The sequence below is a fragment of the Motacilla alba genome, chromosome 1A (genome assembly GCF_015832195.1).
Source record: "Motacilla alba alba isolate MOTALB_02 chromosome 1A, Motacilla_alba_V1.0_pri, whole genome shotgun sequence".
Taxonomy (NCBI): Eukaryota; Metazoa; Chordata; class Aves; order Passeriformes; family Motacillidae; genus Motacilla; species Motacilla alba.
Genome location: NC_052031.1, coordinates 21,417,566 through 21,443,935, shown reverse-complemented (window position 1 = coordinate 21,443,935; position 26,370 = coordinate 21,417,566). Strand labels below are relative to the sequence as shown.

At 38.2% G+C, this 26,370-nt stretch overlaps 1 protein-coding gene across 12 annotated transcripts in view; it reads left to right on the top strand.

The window, feature by feature from the left end:
• LOC119708693 (hyaluronidase PH-20-like) overlaps positions 1 to 21,192 on the top strand; it is a 33,473-nt gene extending 12,281 nt beyond the window's left edge. For 7 of the 12 annotated variants that reach the window (XM_038155370.1, XM_038155374.1, XM_038155372.1 and 4 more), the window contains 5 exons: positions 92 to 227; positions 4,858 to 4,985; positions 14,300 to 15,489; positions 16,986 to 17,075; positions 18,878 to 21,127. In XM_038155370.1, coding sequence (XP_038011298.1) covers positions 14,521 to 15,489; positions 16,986 to 17,075; positions 18,878 to 19,582 — 1,764 coding nt within the window. In that variant the 5' untranslated portion in view covers positions 92 to 227; positions 4,858 to 4,985; positions 14,300 to 14,520 and the 3' untranslated portion in view covers positions 19,583 to 21,127. Of the gene's footprint in view, positions 1 to 91; positions 228 to 1,772; positions 1,837 to 4,857; positions 4,986 to 14,299; positions 15,490 to 16,985; positions 17,076 to 18,877 lie in introns of all 12 variants that reach the window. The other 5 variants (XM_038155379.1, XM_038155381.1, XM_038155380.1 and 2 more) reach the window with 5 other exon arrangements.
• Positions 21,193 to 26,370: the final 5,178 nt, after the last annotated feature.

The following is a 26,370-nucleotide window of genomic DNA, read 5'->3' as shown; positions in this document are numbered from 1 at the left end:
TTTTAGAAAAAAAGTGGGTGGAGAACATTAACATGGGTTTTGCATGTCTACCACATGAGTAACACCCAGGTGGATTGTATTTCCTTAACAGAAAATAAATGTTCTGGCCCGTAAGACACATCCTGGTACAAAAAAGTCTGTCATCTGAGAACAAGAAGCCAGATTTTCTGAGATCCAGTGCTCCTGGTATCCTAAATGACAAGAATTAAGGAGTCCAGGGAATGCTGGTAAGTGCCTCTTGTCCTCTCCAGTGTTTACAGTGGCACAATTGGTTGAGTTCCTGCTCTCTGCTGTTGTGGTGAGGATGTGTGCTTCTCTCTCTTCTTCCCAAGTGTGCTTTGAACCTGTCCACATGGAAAGGATCCTTCCCCAGATGGCCAGATCTGTGCACATGAACAGGCCAGTTTACTTACCCTTGCTAAAGGCATGATTCCAAATATCCACTGTATTAAGGAACGTGGGTTCATTGGAATAAATCTGCAGACAAGCACCAGTTAATTACCTGTATTGTTTGAGTTTCCACCAGTGACACTTGGGGATGAGATAAGCTCCAAAAGCATCCTGTGCTACTGCTGTTGGTTTAAACTGGAGTTTATGTTCCCAAACCTTTTTTCACTTGGGCTCTGTGAGGAAGGGAGTCTCTCTCTCTCTGCTTGTTTGTTGAAGCTGCTGTTTTCATTCTGTACATGTGATAAACAGGAACGTATCTTTCTTGACATAAACCTATTTCACCCAGATTGATTTTAGCTTTCACATTGGAAGATATAACTTCAAAGTGCATTGGCATAGAATGACATAAAAGATAATGAAACATGAATGGCAATCAGGTAATTAGGAAAATTGTTATTTACTGATTTTTTCAATGCCTCTTGTCATGGTGGCTTGGCAAAGGATTAGAAAGATTTAAATATAAATTAGATCTGTCATTCTCAAAATGAAAACAAGTTAGTTATTCAAAATTGTAGGGAAAAAAAAAAGAAAAGGCAAAAGATCCTTCTGTGTTGCCTTTAAAAGCTTAGATGTGAGCCCTGGAAAGCACTGAGTGCAAGCCACATTGTTGGAGACCTCCCAGGGGACAGTTATGCTGCTCCTCTCAGTATTTTCTTAGCTTGCACAGAGAAGCACAAGCCAGAGGTAGCCTTGCATATGCAAATATGCCAGAAGAGGAAAAAAAATTGTAACTGCAGGAATGTGATGCTGTGTCCAAACTAAAGGGTTTGCAGAGACAGCAGCAGCAGAGCTGCTCTGCAAATGAGACCTGGGACTGAAACCTGCCACTTTGGTCAATGGCAGCTTCAGGGCTTAGAAGGTGAAGTGCAGAACCTTTCCACACTGAGACCATCTCAGGTCCCAAAAATAAGCCAGGCAAACTAAAAATGTCCTATACTGAACAAATATACTGCAATTTTTCATACTTTACCATTTAAAAATCCAGGTGATGTCTCTGCATTTCATTGTACCCTGCAGGTAAACTGCTTTATTTGGAAAGAAGGTAAACACTTATTTGGTCTCTGTTGCATAATACAGACTCACCCATGAGCATCAGATGCCCCAGTGGACAGCAGGAGCTGTCAGTGGCTTGAACTGCTGTAATACAGAAGAGAACTCTGGTGCATTCAGGACATACTTCCACCTGGAAAGTTTATGCACACATAGGAAGGAAAATACTCTCTCAAGCTAAACAACAGAATCCTCCCAAGCTCCCTGGCTTTCTTGTATGCTTAATGTACATCCTCAGGAGGAGCTCACTGACTTCCATGTCTCTTCCTCAGTGTCCTGGTTTCCATAGAACAGAAACCTGGTGACAAAGGCTAGAATGAGAACACGTGCATTCAGGTCAGTTCCCTGACACAGCTGCTCAGACAATAAGATTTGAGGATGTCGACAGTATGTGCTTGTTAGTGTGATCTCTCACAGACTCCAGTCATAGAAAAAGATTTACAACCTCACTAGCACCTCTCTCAAACAAAAGAGGACACCAGTGATAGATCTTTACCAGCTTCTCTTAGCTGCCAGCTGTGGCTGTTCTATTATTTCATCTTTCCTGCTGCCTCACAGCCAGCAGGAACACTTAATTTGTGTAATATCAAAGTGAAACCAGGAGCCACTCAACAGCCATACTCTTATGATTTGAAGGAGCACAGAAATGTTTAGCACCAGGTTATTGGGTTGAATCCAGCTCATTCAGCAGCAACTGGAAATTGTGAATGCCTGCTGACAGGCTGGCAGCTGTGGGGCCTGATACTGGTGGCTCTTCTCCACTGCTAATGGACAGATGTCCACCTCATAAAACCCCACAAAAAAACTCACACTGTTGCTGGCAGCCTCAGCAGGGACACATCAAATGGGCAGTGAGGCTGTTCTTACACCAAGCAGCATCCACAAAGCAAAGCCCAAGAGCCCTGGAGTGAACAATTTGCAGGCCACCCCTCTGTGAGGCTTGTTGTGGGGATGGGAACCTTCTCTACCAGCAACTCTAAGTCTTGTTTTGAAAGAAATACATTGAATATTTTGATGATAGAAGCCAGGGGGATGTTGCTGGACATTGGAGACAAACTGGTAGGTTTTAATGAGGTGTGAAGAATGGTTTGACTATTGTTCTCTGCACCTTTTTTTTTGTTTTGTTTCCCATATCTCTGCAGACCCATTTTTGTAACTCCTCAGGCTCTTTGGCTTTATTCTATTCTGCACCAACACTTCCACCAAGTACAGTAATGGTTCAATTGTTCATTCAAAAGTTGAGAATTATTTCCCTTTATATTTAATACTGCACCCAGCAAGAGACAGCTTATTCTGGGAGGAAATTCCCATGTGACTAGGGAAGTGAATGCTAGACCAGCAGGCGAGTGCTAAAGGTGCTGCATGGGATTGCTGACTGTAAGAATGCTGTGGAGTGGATCCTGCAACACAAAGATGTAACTTACAGGAGACAAAACCACTGCTACTTGTGAAGTGGTAAAGCCTTGTAGTCCATGGCTTGGGATGAAACAGCAACTGCTGCCATGAGTGTCTCTGCAGTAATTTGACCTACATAGTTTAATTACTGTTTATCTTATTTTCCTTGTTTTTCTGACACGTAAAGATGGCTGCCTATTTCCCATGAAAAAAACAGCAGGTGGAAGAATTCAGCACAGACTAAAACATATTTTAGCACTGAATTTGAAAATTCCAAAACTTTATTTTCATTTCTTTTCTTAACTTTAACCAAACAATATTGATTTAATGTTCTTATGCAAAATAAGAGTAATGGATATACTAGCATGTTACTGAAGAACAATAATGTGAAAATTTATAATTTGAAAAGTTCCATTCTATCTTCTTTCTTCATTATAGCAAACTGCTTTAGACTATATTTTCTCAAAATTTTAAAATAGCTTTATAAATTAATTTTCTAAACATTTTTTTACAAAATAATTATTAAAAAAAAGTAGATAGCTGAATATTTTGATTATTTTCCAATTTGGATGATTTATTATTATATACACTTATACAGTAAAAAAATATTACACAAAGAAAAAAAAGTATGACATCTAAAATGACAAAAACCTTTCAATATAGAAATGACTGTCTTGAAACTGAAATTGATTCCAAAGAAAAAATTGTTTTTATGCCAAGAAAGATGAAAAACAGTTTTTAAATTGCAATATTGAAAGTAAATTGTAATATTGAAAGTATAGCAGTGGGTCCACAGCACAAAGTACTGTAACGTGTGGCACCAGCTGCCATCCCTTTGCTGTGGGAAGCGCTCAACCAGCCCAAAGTGCTGTGTGAGCACAATCAGAGCTGGGAGTTTAATGACAGAGAGGGGTTTGTTGTTTAATTATACAGCTCCAAGGGTTCTGCCTGAATCCCTGTGAGAGCAATCAGAGGGTTCCAGCATGTACTCAGCTCAGTGATCTCCAAGCATGGCAATCTTGGTATGTGTTCTCCAGCACAGCATCTCTTCTTGGCCTTGTTTCACACTCTGTGGGAATGCATCACCTGGGGGTACTCTAGATCCTGGCAAAGCAGAACATAGCTTTGCTCTCCCTACCCCATTTTTTTTAACCTCCATTGGTCAAATCCCTGCTACGTTGGAAAGCAAAATTAAGTCAAACTGTATTTCTTTATTTTGGAAAAAAAGGAACAATTTCAAATAATTTGTTCAGTAAACTACAGAACATGGTGCAAGACCTCTGCCAAGTATGTGTTTTTGTACTACTCCACTGCAATCAGCTGTGTCAGGAGACACCTTTCACCAACTACCCTATAATTATGCTAAGGCTTTCACCAAATGACAAATCCCAATTGGCTGGGCCAGAGCCCTGCCTTTCTAGACAAGGATAATAATTTTGTCCACTCACTAGTTCATTCATTTCAGCAAGTCCTGACCTGTGGACTCCTTGAGGTGAGTATTTACTGATTATTTTTATGCTGTTTAAATTTTTACTATTTTAAAATTCAAATCTCACAGAGGGAAGGTAAAATTTGATAGGACTTTCTAGAAAGAGTGTCAGGAGTTGTGAGGTGGAACAACCACTAACCTGTGTTACACACACTGAACTGTAGCTATCAGTTGAACTGACACTATCAGCTGTTTTTCTCAGTGTATTTAACTTCCTTTTTCAATGCCAGTGATTCATTGAACTATTACACACACAAAAAATTAATTATTAGCTGCCCATATATAGCTGTCAGAGATATTGAGTAAAATCTATGTCTCCAGACAAATAAAATTGCTAAAACAACCTTATTTTAAGTAAGTCTTGTTTCAAGCTTTTTAGGCTAAGTCCTTAGTCTAGGCATTTTTTCTTAGGAGGTGGGAATAGGTTTCCTTTACAGCTGCGAGTGTGCTAATGGGGATTTCCATTTCTTTAGGAATCTAAAGTTTATTGGTATAAACTTGTGCCTGGGAAAATTCAATATGAAGTTACTTCTCCCTAGTGAATGCTTCTAATCAGGGGTGAAAGAAAAGACACCTGCATGTTTTCAGCCTTTCAACTCAGGTAAATGATACGGTGCAGTGTAATGGTTATTTTTTACATGAAGCCACATGCAGGCAAGACAATCCACAAAATATCTGTGGCAAGAGGTTTGAGTCAGAGTTGCATGTAAGCAATGGAGCACGTGCTGGGTGATGTCACACAGGTGAGGGCTGGCTTGGGTATCCACTAAAGCCTCCCAGGAGGGAAAATCTGAGAGGGAGAGGGCAGTGAGAGCCAGGCCTTACTGCCACACACTGTCCAGCTCCCAGCTCCCACGGCAAGTGCTCCAAACTCACTCTCTCAACATGTCAGATGTTAAGGTCTCTCAAAAACCAGTAGACACCGTTGTGTTTCTCAGCTTTGCTGTTTAGTCGGAGTTTGTGAGGGTTTGCAGGTTGTCTCAGAAGAAGATGAGATGGGGGGAGACAGCACCAGCTTTGCCACCCTAACCAGTGGCCGGCCCAAACAAAAAGAACTCATTTCCTCTGCTCAGAGCCACTGAAAATCCTTTCCTTAGGCTTTCTCCAAGGGTTATGCTAATGTTCTTGCTCAGGCAGGCCCAACTGCACTCCTTTCTTCTTTTCAGTTGAGCTGTTAATTCCCTGCATACACGTTTCCCCAAACAATGCTCGATAAATGCTAATGCCTCCTTAATAAATCACCGGTTTTCTGCATAGCTTTGTACTCACTTTTGTTTTGAGACTTTGACATCTGTTTACCCATCTCTCCCACTTATCTCCAGGGATGGGTGGCAATTAGACAGGCTTCTCGGTATTAGTAGGTTTATCAAAATAACAAAAGGCTCTGTGAGGGCTGTGAAGAAACAGCAGGTGAAAGAGAACACAGTGGGAAAGATAAATTACTCTTGAGGCAAGGTTTATTTCTTTACTGCAGTTTCATATTTTTGTCAAATTGTATTTATTTATATACAATCGTGGGAGAAAGGAATATGGAATGAATTACAGTCCCAGGAGAGGAAGATTAAAAAGAGAGAGCATTGAGGTATTGCAGAAGAGAACTTGAAATGTCATACTGTGAAGACATATGTTAATGTACAAACTGCTATGAAGTCAATAATACATATTTATTTCCACAAATAATTTGCTTTGAGGACCCCTCCCCCTGCTACCCTCACCTCCTGTTGCTCTAGCAACACACTCTATAGAGTGTGGCTACTGAATATCCAGGAACAATTTCATCCATGCAGGTTTCATTTACCCCAGGGGTGCTTCTGCTCCCTTATGTTTGAAAGGGAACACCATTATCATCTTTCTCAAATGTTCTATTTTTTCTAAAAAGGACAGCACAATTTTGTGACTCAAAAAGTTTCAGATACAGAATTGACTGCTGTGTTAATTTTAATACTGCAATAATCCCCAGGATTATGCAAAAGTCTGTCCTGGTCTCTTCTCCAGAAAAATCTCACCTTTTCCAAAGGCACAGTTACTTTTGTACAGTGTAGATTTTTTTTCTTTCATATATCCTAGATTAGGGTCATAGTTTCTTGAAGGGGAAATATACTTTTAACACAGATGTGAAATGATACCTGCTCTGTATAGAAATGTACTGCATTTCTGTGCTGCATGTTGGCTTAGAAGGCAAGAATATATATTTATATTTATATTTATATTTATATTTATATTTATATTTATATTTATATTTATATTTATATTTATATTTATATTTATATTTGGTTCAGACTTCTGATTTTCAAAATGGTACTCATAAGGGAGATGATGATCATTAAGTGCTTACTAATAGTGGATTATAATCCTCCATATTATGGGCCACCTTTGATACTGTCTATACACTTGTAGGTATAACATGGTCTTGTTTGGAAGAGCTGCCTGAGCAGATCTAGGGAAGTGCTTAGGAAGCCTGTTCTTGCACTGCAGCATGCAGTGATCTACACTAGAGCCCTTTGTAAATATTGCTGTCCAAAAGAATTTAAAATTATGCTGGAACACATGATGCTGCAGAAAATATGACACTGGGCATCTTAAGTAATATCCCTAGTGGGTGCTGGACCAGGTGACCTTTAAAGGTCCCTCCTAACTCAACCCTTCTATGTCTATAAAAATTTTACCTCCTACTTTGAGAAGTAGTTAGAACAAAGAATAGGCTGAATATACAAGCCCAAAGAAAATTGGGTTTGGGTCTTTTGCTTGTGATTTTTTTTTTTGAAGGCTTCTAATTCAAAATATTCAAAAGGTTTCAGCGTAATATAGTAAAAATGTATTTGACTAAAAAACCCCAAAGAAAACCACTAGATGCTTTTAAAAACTGGGCTGTGATTTGCTCAGTATTCTAAGTTAGGATAGCAGTGGTGTAGTACAGTGATCCAAATATGCTTCCAGGTTGTTCTTGCCTTTAATTAGCTATTTATTAATAATCTATAATGGTAAATATACAATCACATTTTTTAATTATATATTGATGGGTAATGCATTTTTCTTGCTATAGAGAATATGTTTGGGCTTGTTTTGCCACAAAATACTAGAGATTCAGCAGACAGTGAATGTTTTGCAGGGTAATCTTAGTGAGATAGACTACTTTACAGTCACACATGACTGACTCTTTATTTTGTCCCTGATTCCTCTGCAATGGAAACTGTCATAAAATCCGAGTTCTAGTTATACAGAATACAGCAAAGGAAATTTTTCCAAGTACTCTTGGAAATGTGTTCAGATAGTTTATTTGGCTAACTTGCCAAAAATCAAATCAGAACATCAATTAACAGGCTGTTATGGTATTTACAATTTTTATAAAATTAAGAATTAGAACTTGCAAGAGAAAAAAAAGAGAATGAAAAGTATAGAGATTTTATTAAATACATGGAATAATAATTAATAGTTAATAGCTAATCCTGGAACACTGCAGCAGTCATCATAAGAGTATGAAAATAATTGGGTAAGTTTAGTAAAACTTTGTTTTAACTAATTTAAATAAAATTTGTTAAAACCATATAGTTAACTCATTTAAATAATTAAAAAGTTGTTTGACTACTTTTGCGTAGGTATTTTTAAGGAGGATTGTCTACAATGTGGATGCTCAGTTCCTTTACATCACAGGAATATTTTGATTTTTTTTTCCACAGGCAACAGTCAGGAATGCTGGCAGAAATTTTCAGGAGGTTTTTTCAGGTCCTCATGTACTCATTGCCCTGTACTCAGGAATGGGAGTAACCAATGATGAAAGAGATGATTTGGCAGTTCTTGATGATAAGGACAGCCACAGCATTGGGGTGTAGTTTGACAAGCATCTCTTAAATCAGACATGCTGACTAAACTAGCCAGTTTTGCTGGTTCATGTACCTCATTATAAAAACCCCTTCCTCTCCTCTCTATCAGCTGAGGCATTTTCAACCTCAGCAATTCATTACGTGGCCTCATTAACAGTTGCCTTGGCCCAGCTGAGAAGAATCCACTGAATTGAGGGTGGAGTTTTGAAACCACTGTCAAGATCAGTGCTTACCAAATTCTGACTTTACAGAGATGTCAAGCTTGATGCACTTCTGACAATGAGGTCACATCCTCTATGCAAATATCACCCTTCACAGGTTAAACCTGCCATCAGCTGTGTAGCACAGATGGTTCATACTTCCAGAGGTGGACTTTCTTTCTGTGGAACTTTCTGTTCTACACAAACGTTCATGTTATCACAACACCCACATGTGTTAACTGACTTTCATTGCCTCTTTTTTTAAGAAATGCCAAAATGACACAAATGAGGAATGCAATACAACTACAGCGTTATACTTCCCTTTCTTCTGTGGCTGTTTCATGACTCTGATACCTGTTTGTAATGAACAAACAGCCCCTAGCCAGAACATGCATCTCTAAAAAGAGCAGGAGTGTTTAATTTGAAGTTGCAACAGTGATACTGTCCCCTTCATCCAGAAGAAAGACCCCTCCAGAACAGAATGGAAGGGAACTGGGCCATTTCCCACAGCAGCACCACTGGGGCACCCAGGGACGGCAGGGCAGATACCAGGCACATTGACTGTTTTCCACTGATCTATAAAAAATGCATGTGTTGACCTCAGAGAGCCCTTTCCCAGCAGTGTGAGCTGATTTGATCCTATTTAGAGAGACTGTGTATGGCTGTATCAGTATTATTGGTAACTCTAAAAAATGCTTTGGATTCTCCTTCAGGTTTCTTCCAAGTTTAAATACATTAACATTTATTATATACTTAGTCTGCTCCTCAGAAGTGTGTTCTATCTCTCCTTAGGACTTAATCAGTGCTGACAGCTTCACAGAAGCTAGAATTGAGTCCTTAGACATCTGTACATCTTTACATTTTTGTAACCTTCAGATAAAGGAAAGTACAAAGAAACTTTTCCCAAGAACTTAAGTTACACTGTCTAATACTTGATTTTGTCTGTAGCATCAAGAGTTATTTCTACACTGGAGTAGCTAGTGTTTATATGAAAAACAAAGAATAAGGAATAAATCCTTAAATATTCTGGTCCTATCTGCATTCTTGACCATATACCTTACATCACAGCCTCAGGCATTTAAAGACTTAAATGCAAAGATTTAAAGAGCTTGATTCTTCTGTCCCATAAAAAACTGCAGTTCTCCATGCCCACTTCTATATCCATATTTTCTTTGGCATAGGGAAAAGACAAGCCAATTTTCATATCTGTATTTTTTTGTTATTATGCCATTAATTAATAGGCAGTATCAAACTGTTAGCGATGAAAGGAACAGTTAATAAACACATGAGAAGTATGTAATCTGTAATCTAAAATAACTACACTGATGATCTTGGCACCGCAAGTGTTCTTACATGCTGTTGCTCAACAAGATAGCACAGTTCAGTGATACTCACCTTCTGCCTTAGAAATCATGAAGAGCACGCCTGCTTTTGTGTGTTCAAACTAAAACAGCACACGTGCAAGATTTTACAGACTCCTGCTTGAGATTCAGTAAGTGTAATTAACACTACTAACATAACAGATAACATCAGATACTCTTTTTGTTTATTTGCTTAAGTTTAATGTTAGCAGATCTGATTTGACTAAGCAATGTCTAATTATATCAAGGCTGAATGTGGACTCTCATGTCTAATTTTCATAAAAAGCCTCAAAGCTGAATTCCTCTAATGTTTAGTGGCAAGCTTTGAACATAAGCCAAATGGTATGACCAATGCTTTTTGATGCAATACCCCATCCACTTGTGGGGCAACAAACATTGATTTGTGTGAGGTTCAAGGGTATAATACTTCTTTCCCTTTTTGTTTTCAGACTCTCTTAGGTCTAGTGGAACCTTTTTGGAGTCCACCTTTTCAGGGACATGTGGCATGGCCCGAATCTATGACTGTGTAGTTACCAAAACACAAGAGCACGCTTGTACTTTCAACCATGTGTGTTTCTGCAGTCCAGTTTATGCTATGAAAAATGATGCAATAATTAAGCCAATTTCCTGTAATGCTTAACCTTTATAAGTGCCAGATTTGGGAAATCTAAAGTCGAAGCTTTTCCCCTAGATAAAAGGCACTCAGCTCCATCAATATGTTCTTCCAGTCAGGTATCCCACGGACAATTAGTGTTAATATATTGTAAAGTAATTTGACTTTTTGACAAGGAGAAGGGCAACTTTCTGACTCAGCTCACTTAGACCACCGTCAAGGAGACTGAAGAGAATAACATTTATCAGAGCTGTCATTGTTAGGCTGGGATGAAGGCAATCCTTTTAAGCGGAAAATATCACATAAAATAATCTGTTAACTCATACCCAGTAGAGTACATCACAGCAAGATTTGGGGGAAAACCATTTCCCAATAAACTATTAAATTTAACTTTGCAAGATTAGCCAATAATAAATGAGTTCCAGCAAAACCAGTAAATGTAACATTCCAAACAATGTTTTCCTCTTTTCCTTTACATCGAGTCAGCCTGTTACAGAAATCCACTCATAAAAAAAAAACAACAAAACTTTACAGGAAAAAACAATAAAATTTGTGTTCTGTAGTTTTCTGACTTCAATGGGAGCAAGAAATATCTTATAATCAAAGCCAGAGGAACAGTAAAGGCCAAATTACTCCTACAGTTTCTTTCTGAGGCCTTCCCATTTTCTTATGATCAAACCAATCACATAAAAGATGACCATCCTGGCAAATGCTGGTTATGTGTGAAAATTTATTTAATTTGAATAAGCTGTATTTGCATAAGTGGAAAAAGTATTTCTGCAGAATTTCAGTACAGAATTCTTTAAGTTTGTCCTGGAAGTCTCCATCTGTATTCTCCCGGGAAGTGTCACTTAGGATAATGCAGGAGCCAGGAAGAGAGATGCTCTGGTGTACCTCATAGTTACAAACAGGAAACGTGAAGGCTGGGTCTTGGCTGTAGGGATTATGAGATGGTGGAGTTCAAGATCTTGAAAACAGGGAACAAAAGAAATGGCAAGATCATAACCACTGCCTTCAGGAAAGCACATTTTGGCATCTAGAGGCATCAGCTTGGAAGAATTCCTTGGGAGACAGCCAAGAGGGAAGGGTCCAGGAGCTGACTGATTTTTAAGAATCACCTTTTCCAAGCTCAAAAATCTCCACATTCAGGAAATCAAGAAATGGCAGGATGAGCTCCTGGCAAAGCTCAGACATAAAAAGGAAGCACACAATAACAAGAAACACTATTTAACCTGTTGGAATGTGGTTAAGAAAGCCAGAGCCCACCTGGAGTTGAATCTGGTAAGATACGTGAAGGGCTTCTAGAGGTATAGCAGCAGCAGAAGACAAGAAAAAATGTGGGCCTAGTGCTGAGTGGGGCTGGCAGGAGATCCAGTGGCAAAGGACAAGCAAGGTCAGGAACATTTATGCAGACTGGACACACACAAGTGTGGGACATTGCATCTGCCTGCAAGGAGTGGTATGTGCTGAAGAAGCTGCTGATGTCATTGTAAGGTCACTCAATAATCTTCCAATAGTCACAGTGACTGGGGCAGGTCTCAAGGGCTAGAATTCCATTCTTAAAAAGGTTAAAAAAAGAAGATCCAAGGAACTATAAGCTGGTCAGATCAGCCTCACCCCAAACCCTGGGAGGTTGAGAGAGCAAATAATCCTGGAAAACATTTACATTAGGAACAAGAATGTGATTGCAAGTAGTCAGCATCGATTAACAAAGAGAAAATTAGGCCTGCCCAACCTGCCAGCCTCTTCTAAAGAGATGACTGGCTTGGTCAAGGGGAGACAAGGGGAGACACTGGACACTGTTGATCTTGATTTTAGCAAGGCTTTCAACAGAGTCTCCTGTAACATTCTCACTGATTAAGTACAAGATAGATAACTGGACAGTGAAACTGAAAACTGGCTGAACTGTCAGGCTCAAAGGGTTGAGATCAGTCCAGGATGTACACAGCTGGAGGCCCATCAAAGTCCAGCTGGAAGCCTGTTTCTAGTAATGTACACTAAGGCTTCATACTAGGTCCAATACCATATAACATCTTAATTAATTATCTGAACAATAGGGATGAGTGTTCCTGTGGGAAGTTTACAGATAATCCAGACTTGGGAGTGGTTGATATGCCACAGGATCATGCTGCCATTTAGAGGGACCTCCACAGACTGGAGAAAGAGGCTGACAGGAACCTCATGAAGTCTAACATATGAAAACATCAAACCCTACACCTGGAGAGGAATAACCCCATGCACCAGTACAGGCTTGTGAGCTGAATGGCTGGAATGAAGTTGCAGAGTAGGCTCCACAAAGTTGACTGGATGGAGTAATGAATCTTTGCAGCAGTGAAGACCAACATCTTTTTGGGTGGCATTAAAAAGAGTACACACCACCAACAGGTCAAGCAATGTGTTTATTCCTTCTAGTTAGCACTGATGATGCCACATCTGGAGTGTTGTGTCCACCTCTGAGCTTCCCAGTTCAACAAAGCAATGGGCAACTGGAACAAATCTAGCAAATTGCTACAAAGATGAAAAAGGGATTATAGCATTTGTCATATGAAGATACATGAGAGAGCTAAAATTGTCTAGCTCAGAGGAGAGATGGCTTTTCCCTGCTGTCACCTCTGGGCAGCTGTGAGAAATGCATGAAGACAGCTTTTCTACAAGTTTCATCAAGCAGATGTCATGCAAATGAGGTACTGCTCTTGAAGCAATTTAAATGAACAGAGCCACACCTTCTTTCCTGGTAACTGGATCTATGATCTAAGTCTGATTTATAACACTGATTCTTGGCACGGTTTCTTTAGTTATCACATCAGCAGCTGTGGAATGATGAAATATCTGCATGAATGTTTAGATTTCAGTCCATCCGCTGATTCTATACAAAAATTGTAGATTCCACTCCTGATTGAATTCAATAAATACAAACTAAAATATTATTTGCTTTTTTTCTTGAATCTGTCCTTAGAGATGTTACATTGCCAGCCACTCCATGGCTCACTTCATGGTGACCCCCTATACTTTTGTGTACACTCATGTAATCCTTACATACTCTATTGCCTCATCACAAGGCCTCTACACAAAGTGACAGATTCAGGCTTGAACCATTTCAAAATCAGAAGAAAGTAGATTTAGGAGTTACTTCTCAGAGAATGCTTTAGCTAGTGGGAGTCTATGTAAAAGCTGATGCCTGTACTGAGGCTATCACCACTAATGTGACTGCTCACTGTGGGTGTACAGACAGCCTCAGCTTTCCTAATGAACTACACCCCTGAGCAGACTTTGACTCGGGGCCACTTAATCTGTACATCTCAAATGGCCTGAAATAACATATAGCCAGCCATAAACCAAAGTGATACACAGGTGTTTGAAACTGTTTAAAAGAGGCCTGGACAGAAGATAGGGTGCCTACAATATTTCAGATACCTCACTGAGTTAAATGAGTATCCATCGATTGATTTTTTGCAAGTGTAAAGCAGCCCAGGTTTGTTTTATATTATCGTGTATCTTCCCTTAGGGCTCTGTAAAATTAACAAATGAAGGATCAGAACTTTATTTTGATGTAGGTGAGAAATATTATATATACATTGCTGTTGATTAAGAGAAGTCACTGTGAAACTGCTCATTTTTACAGACATCAGTAACTATCACAGTCTGCAGTACTTCTGAGCACACTTACTCTGATCTATGAGCCACTGAATACTGTTCCACTGGCTGTTTTAAATCTAGGTTTTTTAAATCTAAGTTTTAGGCATAAAACTGACAGTGGAATAGTACAGTTTATTTCTCTATGTATATTGTTCTTTTCCTTCAAAGGGTAATTGCATTCAAGCATTACAATATATTCAATATCAGAAATGGTACTTGTTTCAAGGTTAGAAATTAAATAGTTACAATTTCTTACTTCACATTTGCTTCTTTTTCTGCATTAGGTCTGAGAAGTTGTTGGAAAGTTTCCTGCAGCCTGAAATGACAGAGAGCCTTGTAAAAAGGACACCCCTATTTTACACCCAAGGAATATTGCTTAATAGGTATTAATCTGAAGAAATATTGTTACGATAAAGTTTTTGACAGACTACCACCCTTCTGAACACCCAGAGAGCATTTAATTTTTGTCTGATCAGAAGCACCTAATGTCACTGCACATGCTACAATGGAAACTGTAAGACAAATACAAAGTTTTGGCATCTGTGTTACCTGTACATATCCTGTAGCATCTGGTGTGGTGTTTGCCACTCTTCTAGTTTCTTGCTGCTCATCTCTGAACATAAGAGCTCGTCCACTTGTTTCTAATTCACCTTTCCTTTCTATCTGGAATGCTCCTACAGAACTTTGTGCTGAAAGGAGTGGAGTGCAGCTGGACATGAATTTTTTTCCTCTAATTGGAAGCACACTAAAGACATCCATTGGGCAAAACATCACTCTCTTCTATCCAGACAGGCTTGGCTACTACCCTTACAAAAATGAAGTCACAGGACAGGCATTCAATGGAGGACTCCCTCAACTCTCGCTGCTGGAGAATCATTTAAAAAAAGCCAAAGAAGACATCCAGTTCTACATTCCTTCAGATGAACAGCTTGGATTGGCTGTCATTGACTGGGAAAACTGGAGACCTGTGTGGATAAGGAACTGGGGATCAAAAGATATTTACAGACAGGAATCCATTGAGCTAGTTCAGCAGAGAGACCTCAGTCTATCTGAAGCTGAAGCCAGAACTATAGCTAAAATGGAATTTGAATTTGCAGCAAAATCATTTATGTTGGAAACTTTGAAGCTGGGCATAGAAACGAAACCAAATCGTCTGTGGGGATATTACCTTTATCCAGACTGTTATAACTATGATTACAAACAAAACCCACATAATTATACAGGAGCCTGTTTAGATATTGAAATAGAAAGAAATAATGAGCTTAACTGGTTGTGGGAGAAAAGCACAGCACTTTATCCATCTATCTATCTAGAGACAGCCTTAAAATCTTCCAGAAATGCTCAACTCTTTGTTCGCAACAGAGTTCAAGAAGCCATCAGAACTTCCTATGTCTCTAACTCTAGTCATCCCCTTCCAGTTTTTGTATACACACGTCCAGTATTCACAGATGTCTATGAGGAATATCTCTCTGAGGTGAGTGAAGCTAGACCTTAAATAGTTCAAATTTATATGGCAAGAAATCACCAGGTGACACTTATTTAGCAAATATACTAGCTTGCATCAGAAAGAAGTATGCAATTTTGTCTAAAAAATTAAATTAATCCATCAAAGAAATTTGACCAAATGAAACACTAACAGGTCTATTTTCAAACCTTTCTCATTATATTTATCAAATAATGTTTTATTCTCTGATTTGTCCTCACATGTAACAAAATATCACAAAACTAAAAAACATATTTAGCACACTTGGTCAGAGGTAAAGTCTTGCAAAGAGAATTAGTAATACTGGGCTCACCTACTGCCTGCTTTTTAGATTAAAAGAAAAAAAATACAAAAAAATGGAGTCTTTCTTTCCTTGAAAAGCGTTTAAAGCTAGCAAAAAAAATCTGTCCTTAGTTGTACTCAAGTACAAAAATGGTATGTCAGCATGTCATGGGTTAGTTAAGGTTAGGCTCTGATTAAAATCCAATCATCTTATTGCAGTTCTGGCCATACTTTTCCCTTCAGATTTTTATAGACACCCACCCTATCAGAGATACCACCACTCTGGGGAATCTTCTTGTTGTTCCAGCCCATGAGGAAGGGGAAGTTGGAGTCCTGGTGATGGCATTCTATCTGGTGTCCTCCCACATTCTGGACAGAGCATTAGCAAGTGCTGTCCCCAGCTCTGTGGATACTTTCAGGGAGCAATGGGGTGCTGTCAGGGGCCCTGCTGGGATCCTAATTAATAATTTAAATCCTATAATATTTACATTAATTATTGTTTTTGTGTGAGTGTGTGTGTGAGTGTGTGTGTGTGTGTGGTGCCCTACAGTAACTTGCTTTTTTATTGTTTTTTTTATTATCATACTCCTCTCCCTTCCCATATAGGCCTTAACATTTTGCTAGGACTGGGCTAATAGCTGACTCTAAAAGGAGAACTGAAAAGAAACAAATTTCCCAAATCAATGTCTGTAAAAGACCAGAGACATCCTCTAGAAAAGGGAGAGTCCTACTGCTGAAAGCTCTTTCTCTTGCTACTTTTCTGTATTAGCAGTTTCTGGTAACAGAAATTAAGTTAAAAAAAAAAAAAAGCTGTGCTTTCCAGCGTCTTTATCCCACAGCACTACTGAAACCAGTTGCTACCAACTCCGAGCAGCCAGGAGGCAATGCAGCAAAATAAGCTGTAACATGGCTGGAGGAGTGCATGCCATATGCCTAAGCACTGGCTCAGTTTTACAGCCTTGTTTTTTTAACCAGATGACATATATAAATTGGGTATTGTTGGCAACATTTTCTGGTATCACCTGTGCAATCCAATTCCAGGATAAAATTGTGCAATTGAGAGCAGGACATTTGCATTGTGTATAATTGCTTGCTGTCTTCAAAGTAGTTATTTTGGAAATGTCATTTACTATACGCATTTTTTCATTTGCCCTTATGTTATAGGTTACTTACATTTGTATGACCCTTTCCATATTTTCCTTCAGGATGACCTGGTAAATACCATTGGAGAATCTGCTGCACTGGGTGCTTCTGGAATTGTGATCTGGGGTGATATGAATTTAACACAAAGTAAGGTATGCTAGATCAATTATTATATGAAATTTTTAAGGAGACATATAGTGAAAAGGATGTAAATCATTATGATCACCTACATCTTCTACTTTTAAAATGATGACTCCATATTGCCAGCAGTTTCTTGTGGTCAAAACCCAAGCATATCTGAGGCTTATTAAGGTCATCACTGGCTACACAGAAGAAGAGTTCAGTCTTTCAGTGTTTCAGTTCTGTTGACTCTGGGTAACTGGACAAGTTACTATGATAACCATAGGCAAGTTAGCACCTGTTTAATTAGTATGTGAAAGAATTCCTGTATCTTCATTTCATTTTAGTCATGAGGTAAAGAAAAAATTATGTGGGCTTGCCCGGAACAATTTTTAGAAGACCCTTCTGCTTTTTGGAGTGGTGAACTTGGCAACAATAGGAGAAGTCACTCTGTAAAAGTTCAGCCCTAGCCTGTTCTTTGTGCTGCAAATACTACTTTGATTAATTTCTTTGTATGAAACATCTGAGTCAGAAGAAAAAGACTCATTTGTTTTAGGAAGGGGAAATACATAGTTTGAGAACTGTTACAAGGATGTTCTCATCATTATTTCCAGGTAGTTCCTTCATAACCAGGCAAGTTAGATTTAACAAACTATTGCTCTTGTGATGTCTTCTGAGTGCAATAGTGCAATGAACCAAAATGCTTCATCTCTGCCAGACCTCCTGTCACAGAAAGCATGGCCAAATACACCTCCACAGCTGTGTAAGGTTGCTATTCCCCAAAGCATCCCACCTTGACTTTTTTGTATGCGCCTGCCTTTGAGAAAGGATATCAGTTGCACCTGGAACTTTTCTGCCCATTATCTCAATATCAGAATAGAGATGAGCAGCAACTTTTATTGTCTTAATTTTGAGATTCCTGTGAGAAAAAAAGAACTCTCCACAGCCCAGTCAGACTATGTATTTGTACACTAATTGCACCTGATTTTCTACAGCTTTCACAGTCACTAGCATTTCAGCAATTCAATATTTCTGTAAGCCTCACTTCTGCATCAAACAAAATTTCTTGGAAGTATTTATATATATACCTAAAAGAAGACCAGAAAATCTACATACATCTTAGATTCACCAAAGTGATTTCCATGGGTATAAATATTAGGCACATCTATATGCATAACTGGGCAAATGCCCATAATGTCAGAAACAAAGAGAGAGCTGCCAAACCTTATGGTTATTCAACTGTGCCATGAATGCACAGAACATATGCCAATCTCATGATAAGTTAGAATGATCAATTGTCTTAGCATACCTTCAATTTGACCATCCAACCACAATTCTTTTCATTTAAAAATGCCATGAAAGGTCCTTACCCTGCAGCTAGGCTATTCAGGTCAGGGGAAAGTTGAAAAGTCTCAGAGACTAATTGATAAAAAAGTATTTGTTTAGACAGAAGAAGTGTGAGTTTTTTTTTTTCTAGACCCATTCAAACTATTTAAGACTTAAAAAAGAACTTCAAGTCTTCATGAAACTTCTTTAAATACATCTGATTCTAAAAGCTACATGAAAAACAGAGATAAAATGAAAGCTTAAGACAATTGCTTTCTGATCTAACTGCTTTTTGTAGCATCTCCAGCAACTACACCATATGAATGTGCTAAGATCCTTGAATTTTATAACAGCTTCTCAGATAAATTTGCTTCCAACAACAACTTACAGCTATTATCAAATCCTCAGGGGAAACATTTATAGATATGTACTGTGGTACTGTTATTAGAATGACAGCATTTTAATGGTTTCCATACTAAACTGTGGCTGTATAATGCTCTTTTCACAGAACACCTGTAGAACTCTGGACAACTACCTTAGGAGGACTTTGACCCCATACCTCATCAATGTCACAATGGCAGCCCAAATATGTAGCCAAGTGCTATGCCAAGACTCTGGTGCTTGTGCACGGAAAAAATGGAATTCCAGTGACTATCTTCACTTGAACCCTGAGAATATTGCAATTCAAATGACAAAGGATGGAAAATACACTTTACAAGGGCAGCCATCATATCAGGATCTGCAAACATTCATAGAAAAATTTGATTGCCATTGTTATGCAGGGCACAGCTGTGAACCTAGAGCTGATATAAATGACATCCATTACCTCCATGCTTGCATTTCAGAAGATATTTGCATTCAGATATCCTCAAATTCACTTTCCAACATAGAAGCCTCTGAAGAAAAGATCCTGTCTAACAGAACTGCATTTTCATTTACCTCTGAGAGTAAGGTGACATTATCTACACATCCTGAAGTAGAAGATTTCCAATCTACTGATGGAAATAATATACTTAATATAACAACTGCAGAATATAACACTGTTACAGCTGCCAGTAGCTATGATTTAGAAGAAAATGATACTCGTACTTTCAGTAGTTCTTCATCCCATAAGATAAGGATGTTTAGTCTGTTTCACTTAATACTCCTTTTGAGAACCTTAATACAAATGGTCCATGAAAGTGAGAATATCCTTTTCCTTGACTGTATTTGAAATTCTAAAAGGTTTTCTTTTGCAAAACAAACAAAATAATTCCTGAAAGACTTATGGTCTTATCTGTATCAGGTAATCTTTTCTAATCCATAGGTACCACTTGAATGTATTTTTTTCAGTTTAGTTCTCTAAACTACTATCTGTGCCAAAGATATACTGGTCTATGTATATAGTCATAGTCAGTCTATGTATACTGACTATGCTATGTGAGAGGATAATCCAGAATAAGAAACATTTTTTACAGTTTACATTTTTAACCATTATATTGGGAAAAAAGTAATGGTTGACAATGCTCTTTTGTGCACTTCAAGTTAAGACAGTTAAATATATAATATATAAAATAAGTCATCAGGTTTGATGCTCTATGCAAGAATTAATTTCATTCCATATGAATGGAATTATCTTTTAAAATATTTGGCTTAACTTTAGATTTGTGGAACTTTGCAGCATAAAATTTATCTGATTAATGTAATGTTCCTCACTTTTCACAAAACCTTTAGGGATGCTGTAGCTTTTCTTTTAATTAAATATATTTGTAACTCTTCAAAAGGTTCTAATTTCAGTGTCGATGTTGACTTTGAATATTACAGCTTCATTATTTAAAATTTGAGCTGTAGCAGTTTATCCCTTCTGCTCAAAAATCCTCCCCCTTATTTCAAATGTCCCTTTTTTGATTTCCATTTGTTTTGTCTTGCCAATACTCACAACTCATCTGCTCTGCCTGTGCATTCCCTGCAGCACAGGTCACCAGTCCTAGTTTCTCCATCCAGCCATCCCTAGGAAATGGATAGGGCTGCATGCGCCATTTGGACAAAAGTCTGCGCATGGGACTGTATGCCTCATTATTCCTGAGGAGTCCCTTTGGTGAAAACCATTTTGCTCCCTAGGAAAACCCAGCAGTGGAGGCAGAAAGATAAGTGTCACTGGGGACCTGAGACAATCTCAGGACCACCTTTCTGATTCAGTTTGCTGACTGAACTGAAAGTATTTGCTTAATACTATTCCATTGCCAAAAGCAGTGTGAAAGTAGCAGAGATACCTCAGAAGAAAACTACTCTCAGTATCATATCAGGACTCTAGTTATGATTAACATGTAGTCAGTTTAAGCATTTAGAAGCAATTAGCTGCAGTTTATTTGATAAAATAACCTTTTCAAATTATTATGTCAGATGCTTAATAGACAGTTGGCCTTCCAGTGGGTGAAGAGTGGCTGCTGGCATGGATACATTAAAAATCTCCCTAGAGCCAGGCATGATCTGCATAAATAATTCATCACCTCTCACAGATATAGCCTGCCTCACTAATGAAAATAACCAGAACTTCAATGTAGTGGCCATTTACTTATAAAAAGTTCATTTCTTAATCTAGCAGAAAACACATATTATTATATCCATTTTCTTTGAATTTTCAGGTTGTTGGTCACAACAGAGATGCAGAAAAATAGATGAAGCCTTTAGACTTAACATGGAGAAATAATGTTTTATGGCTTTTGAACAGCAAGTTCTCAAGAGGAAGTAACAATTTTCTCATCCCAGTTACAGTGAAAAGTCCACGAGTCAAAGCTGTTTCTGCCATTAACGTTCCAAGTGGAATCATGAATATATATATATATATATATATATATATATATATATATATATATGCAGCAGACTGTTCAGCACAAAAGAACTAATCTGGTTTTGATCACCTGTGCAAAAGCATGCTTTTTTCCACTGCAGCTTTGATATTGGTTATTTCATCTTGGGCAAAGAAAAGGCTTGGTATCATAACTCCTGTGCCTGAACTCCCTTCACACTGCATTTGTGGTAACTATCAAACTGGAAACATCACTGGTAATGCCTTAGCAAAACTTGTATGATATATACGAAATTCTATTTTCTTCACAACACTTTGACATGGCTAAACTGAAAGATACTGGATCTGCAGCTCTTTATGGTAATACAGCATGCAGGTTCAAAAAGTCTGCAAGTTTGCCATGAATACTTTTAAGTATCAGCCAGGTAATAGCAAGCGGAACATCTGTGATGATTCAAGCAGGAAATCACCAAAAAAGGAGGAATGAGAAGATAAAATCACAGTAGAGTTGAAACAGAGCACCCTGGACCCCCCAATGGATGCAGAGGAAGTGAACTGCAAAAATGAAAGAGTGAAGCAGTAGGGAATGTGGACAGACCAGTCTCTTCCCATTCAGCATTTTTATCTACCTGTTACTTAATATTGACAACCTTTGCCCAAGGCTCACTGTAAAGATAAAGGAACACACTAACTGATATATTAGACCTATTCATCCAATCCCATACCTTTTTTTTTCTTGAGAATAGCCAGGACCAGGAAAGTAAAAGGAAGATGAGAGGAAAGCAGTCTATTGCAATGAACTGTGCTTTCCTAAGCTGCATTTGTAAGTAGCTATCTACCTTGTGCTCTGATGCACAGTGCTTTGCCAGCCACCTTCCAAATGTTCATTCAGGATTATGTATGTTGCCTTGTGTATCTGCAATTCATGCTTTAAATCCTACTGACTTCAGGATTTAGGTCTGCTATGTGTTAAATTACAGAATTTTCCAAATATACTATTTTTCTCTTATTATATCTCTCTTACCTATATTCTATGATAAAGAGTCACCATGGAGCCAGTGAGTCTCCACGGAGTAAAAGGAAAAAAGAAGGAAAGGGGTGCTATGGCTTGCATTGCTGGTGACTGTCATATGTTCAAAGCCAAATCTGTTTTCTCCTAAAGTGGACCTTTTTCCAAAGAGATTTTCTTCTATTCACTGTATTCTTGCATTCTTGTAATTTTGAAAAGATTAAACACTAGAGGAACAGTTCACTTTGATTGCCATTCATTATTTTGTATTTCTCCCTTTTAGAGAAACCTCAGGCTGGCAATACTTAGGGACAGGGAAATGCAAAGTGGGTTTGATGAAAGGGTCTGTTTAAGTGAAATACCCTCCTTCAATGTTTTGACATTATGCTAGAATTTTAATTGAAATTCTGCTTCTCTGTCTGAATAATCTGGATCTAGTTTCTTGCGTTGCTTATTGTGGGACATACAAAGATATTCGTACTTCAAAGGGAGATGGCAATTGGCACTTAAAGAATCTTAACAGAATAAAAACATAGTCTAATCATCATCTTACAGTTTTTTTGGTTTTTTTAGTAAAAATGACAACATGAAGAGATGTTTTGAGAGGCCAGTAAGATCACTTTGTAGACAGCCTAGGATGTGACTAGAATCCTGAAGAGTTCAGCAAAATTTGCTTTATTCCCTGCACCACACTGGGATATCTTGCTGTAAATATATATATCAGCAAAGAAGATTTCAGACCTGTGCAATATGTTCTGGACAACGTCCAGACAGATTAGATTTCTACATGTATCTATTCATCACTTTTCAGTACAAACAACAAGACAAGGGAGACAATTACATAATTTTAGAACACATTCAGTTATTTCACTGATGACCTTTTTAAGATGACAACTAAATTCCATCCTTTAAGCATATGCACCTAAAACTTACTTGAAAGATTTTTTCACACTGTGCTTGTGCCAGATCTTCTGCACTGGCAGATAGCCAGCAAAATTAGGGCCTGAGACTTCAAGTTGGAGTAATGAGTTTCATTAAAAAAAAAACAAACATTAATAAAAAAAAATGTTTATTGTGTGTCTAAAAAAATACTGCTTTGTTTAATGATTTCATCTTTCCTAAAGACTTTTTTTCTTGTTAGTTCTTGTAATTTTTTCTCCTGTGCTACTGAGAGCTGTTGTATAGATGGCTGGAAATAGATTAAAAAAGCTTACTAGTCTAACTTCATCCCTTACCACTTCTAAATGATTCCCTAAGTGTGGCTATCCCAGACCTCCCTGTCTGTTTTTCTGGAAGTGCTTCATTGAATATTAATCCTGCTTCACAACATTTTTCATGATGATGATGGTGATGATGATGATGATGTAAACATGCTGTATTAAAGATAAATTCTAAGCTTTTGTGTACACTAGTCAAGGATCAGGGTCTTTATAGAATACTTCTTTCACATAGTTGTTCCAAAACTCTTGCAGCTCTTCACTGTCATCCTCTCTTCTCTGTCACTGACACTCAGAACTGCAAAAGCTTCCCACATTTGTTGTCCCCTTGTCATAGATAAGAAATAAAGGGCAAGAATGTAAAGGGCACCTATCAATATTAACATCCTTAAGGGAATAAATTTGGATTTAATTATGTTCACTAATATGTTACCACCATCATGGTATATTGATTATAGTTCTCCTTGGTCAGTAGTAATTAGATGACATTTTTCAGTATATACTTGTATAAGCCTGAGTTTATAACTGATAAGGTATTTTACTGATTAGTAATTAGACACAAACAGACAGCATGAAAATTAACATGGATTATTACTTTATATATTCAACTGACATTTTGGCTCTGTGCACACAATGCCAGAGGGTGGTGTTCAGCACAATATTTATGTGGGCTCTAGACAATATGCAATCACCTGTATTTGCCTTTGTTTTCATACCAGGAAATATATTTATTCAACAGAACTCTTCAGGATCCCACAGAAGAAATATACCATATATTAGCAGTCTCATGGACCACACTGCTCCCTCAGGCTACTAGCAGGTTGAGACAAGAGACAGCTTGCCTGTGTCAAGTGATGATTTCCTGAGGCAGTGACAAAACAACCACCCGTTTAAAGGGAGGCTAAGGGCACCCTGCAGTCCCACAACAATAATATGGTTAATGTCACAACAGAGCACAAAGCACCTTGTGGTTGAGGCAGCCAGTAATTAAGGGCACTGGGCTAACAACAGACTTAGGCTGCCTGTAAATCCTATGCACTATTTCAGCATGAACTGCATATAACAGGTTTAGGCATTGAAATCACAGCATTTTTGAGTTAAAACCCTTAATCTGCCACTTTAACAGTCCTTACAGAAATCCTTCTTCACCTTTTCCCTCACCAGAGCATGACAAGAATTTAGGGCACATACTGGAGCTATGGGGCTGCAGCCAGCAGAGGGCACAGATGACACATGCAGACACTGGTGGGTATCTCACGAAAAGTTCAACTCGGTTTTCTGTTCCCTTCAGCAATGTAGCTGCTTGACTCTGGCCTGCAAACAGAAAAGATGACTAGTCATTCCCTAATGTAGTGCCTCACTAGCAGAAATAACTAATTCTACAGGTTTTTTTCCCCAAACATCTGGTATATCAGGACAAACCTGAATATACCAGTGAGACATCACTTCTTCTCATGCTCTCTCCTCTGGAGATTTCATTCAGCTGAAAGCTTCTTCTCATTAAGATCTGCCCAGGGTGGTGGCTGAATCACCATCCCTGGAAGCAAGAAACATCAAAATGTGGCACTTAGTGCTATGGTCTACAAGGTGGTGATCACTCAAAGGTTGGACTTGATGATCTTGGTTGGATGTCTTTTCCAATCATAATCGTTCTGTGATCTTCGGCCATTACTAAACTGCATGCTTAAAATACAGGTAACAGGGTTGAATCTCTTTGGTAGTGCTTTGAACTACAAATCTGAGTCTCAAATACCTTGTTTCTCCCCAAATGCGAAAGATCTGGATATGCAGTGTTAGTTGAAGTAATTTTGCTGACCATGTGTTTATTGCATCCCCATCATTGTTACCTGAAATGTAAGGTAGACTTTTATAAATTTTTATAGCACAAATAAGTCTCTGCAAAGGAGTAAGCTGCTTTGTTATCCCTTCAGAGCACTTGCAAGACTCAACAAGCTGGTGCTGCATGGTCCCATAACACTGCTGAACTGGTCCTGCAGTGTGTAAAACTCAGCAGAAAAGACAGAAAAGTAAAATACTTTATCAGTGGTTAAATGTTTCCCAGAAAGATTAAGTGGCTTGTCTGTCTACAGCCACACAGAATAACAGGATAGCTTTTAGCTATGAAAACAAATGTCCTCTGAGCTGTTAATTGCAGCAAGGCAGCAATATGTTTATGTACAAAATTATATTACCAAAGAGTCTGTAAAATAAAGAATGCCTTTTATAATCGTGCAGTTTTGCAAAAGATTTAACAGATTTTAGAACAATATAACAGAACTTTAAACTTGGACAAACCCCTGAGACACTATAAAAGACTTCAGTCATTGTATAACTGAATTAATGTTTTAGAATTTATTTGTGCATCTTCTGCCAGCCTGTTATGAGGATATGCCTGAAATGTATTTTTTCAGTGTTTTTCAGTGTTACTATATCTACAATGTTAAGTAAACTTCCAGCACTATTTTTAAGTAAACTTCGAGCACTATGAGACTCAAGCACTACTTAAAAATTTAATATTTCTTTCAAAAACAGTGACTGCTCAATTTTATGTGAGTTGTCCCCCATGCCATAATCAGAACCACTTCATTCCCAGAAATCACTCTCACAAATGGACTGACTTTATTTTACACATCACCGGATGAGGGGAAATGAAGGAAATTTTTATATTTATCAGTTTTAAGGCAGCCAGAAACATTTTACCTATTCACCCAAAATTCAGTAACTGCTTTGGCTAAAACAAGTTTTTAAAAATTGCAAGATACATAGCAGAAAAATGAAAGTTTAGTGATTTGCCATTGAGTTATTTCCCAGTCCTTTTACACATCCAACCAGAATAAATCACTTCACCAACTTTTCCACCCATTTCCCCAGTGACTTCCCCATTTAATTGTAGCGTAAATGGAAAACTGAAACATTTGTGAGGATGAGGTGAGGCTGTACCTACGTATGGAGCAGCCATGTGGCTGCTGTTCAGAGACAAGTAAACC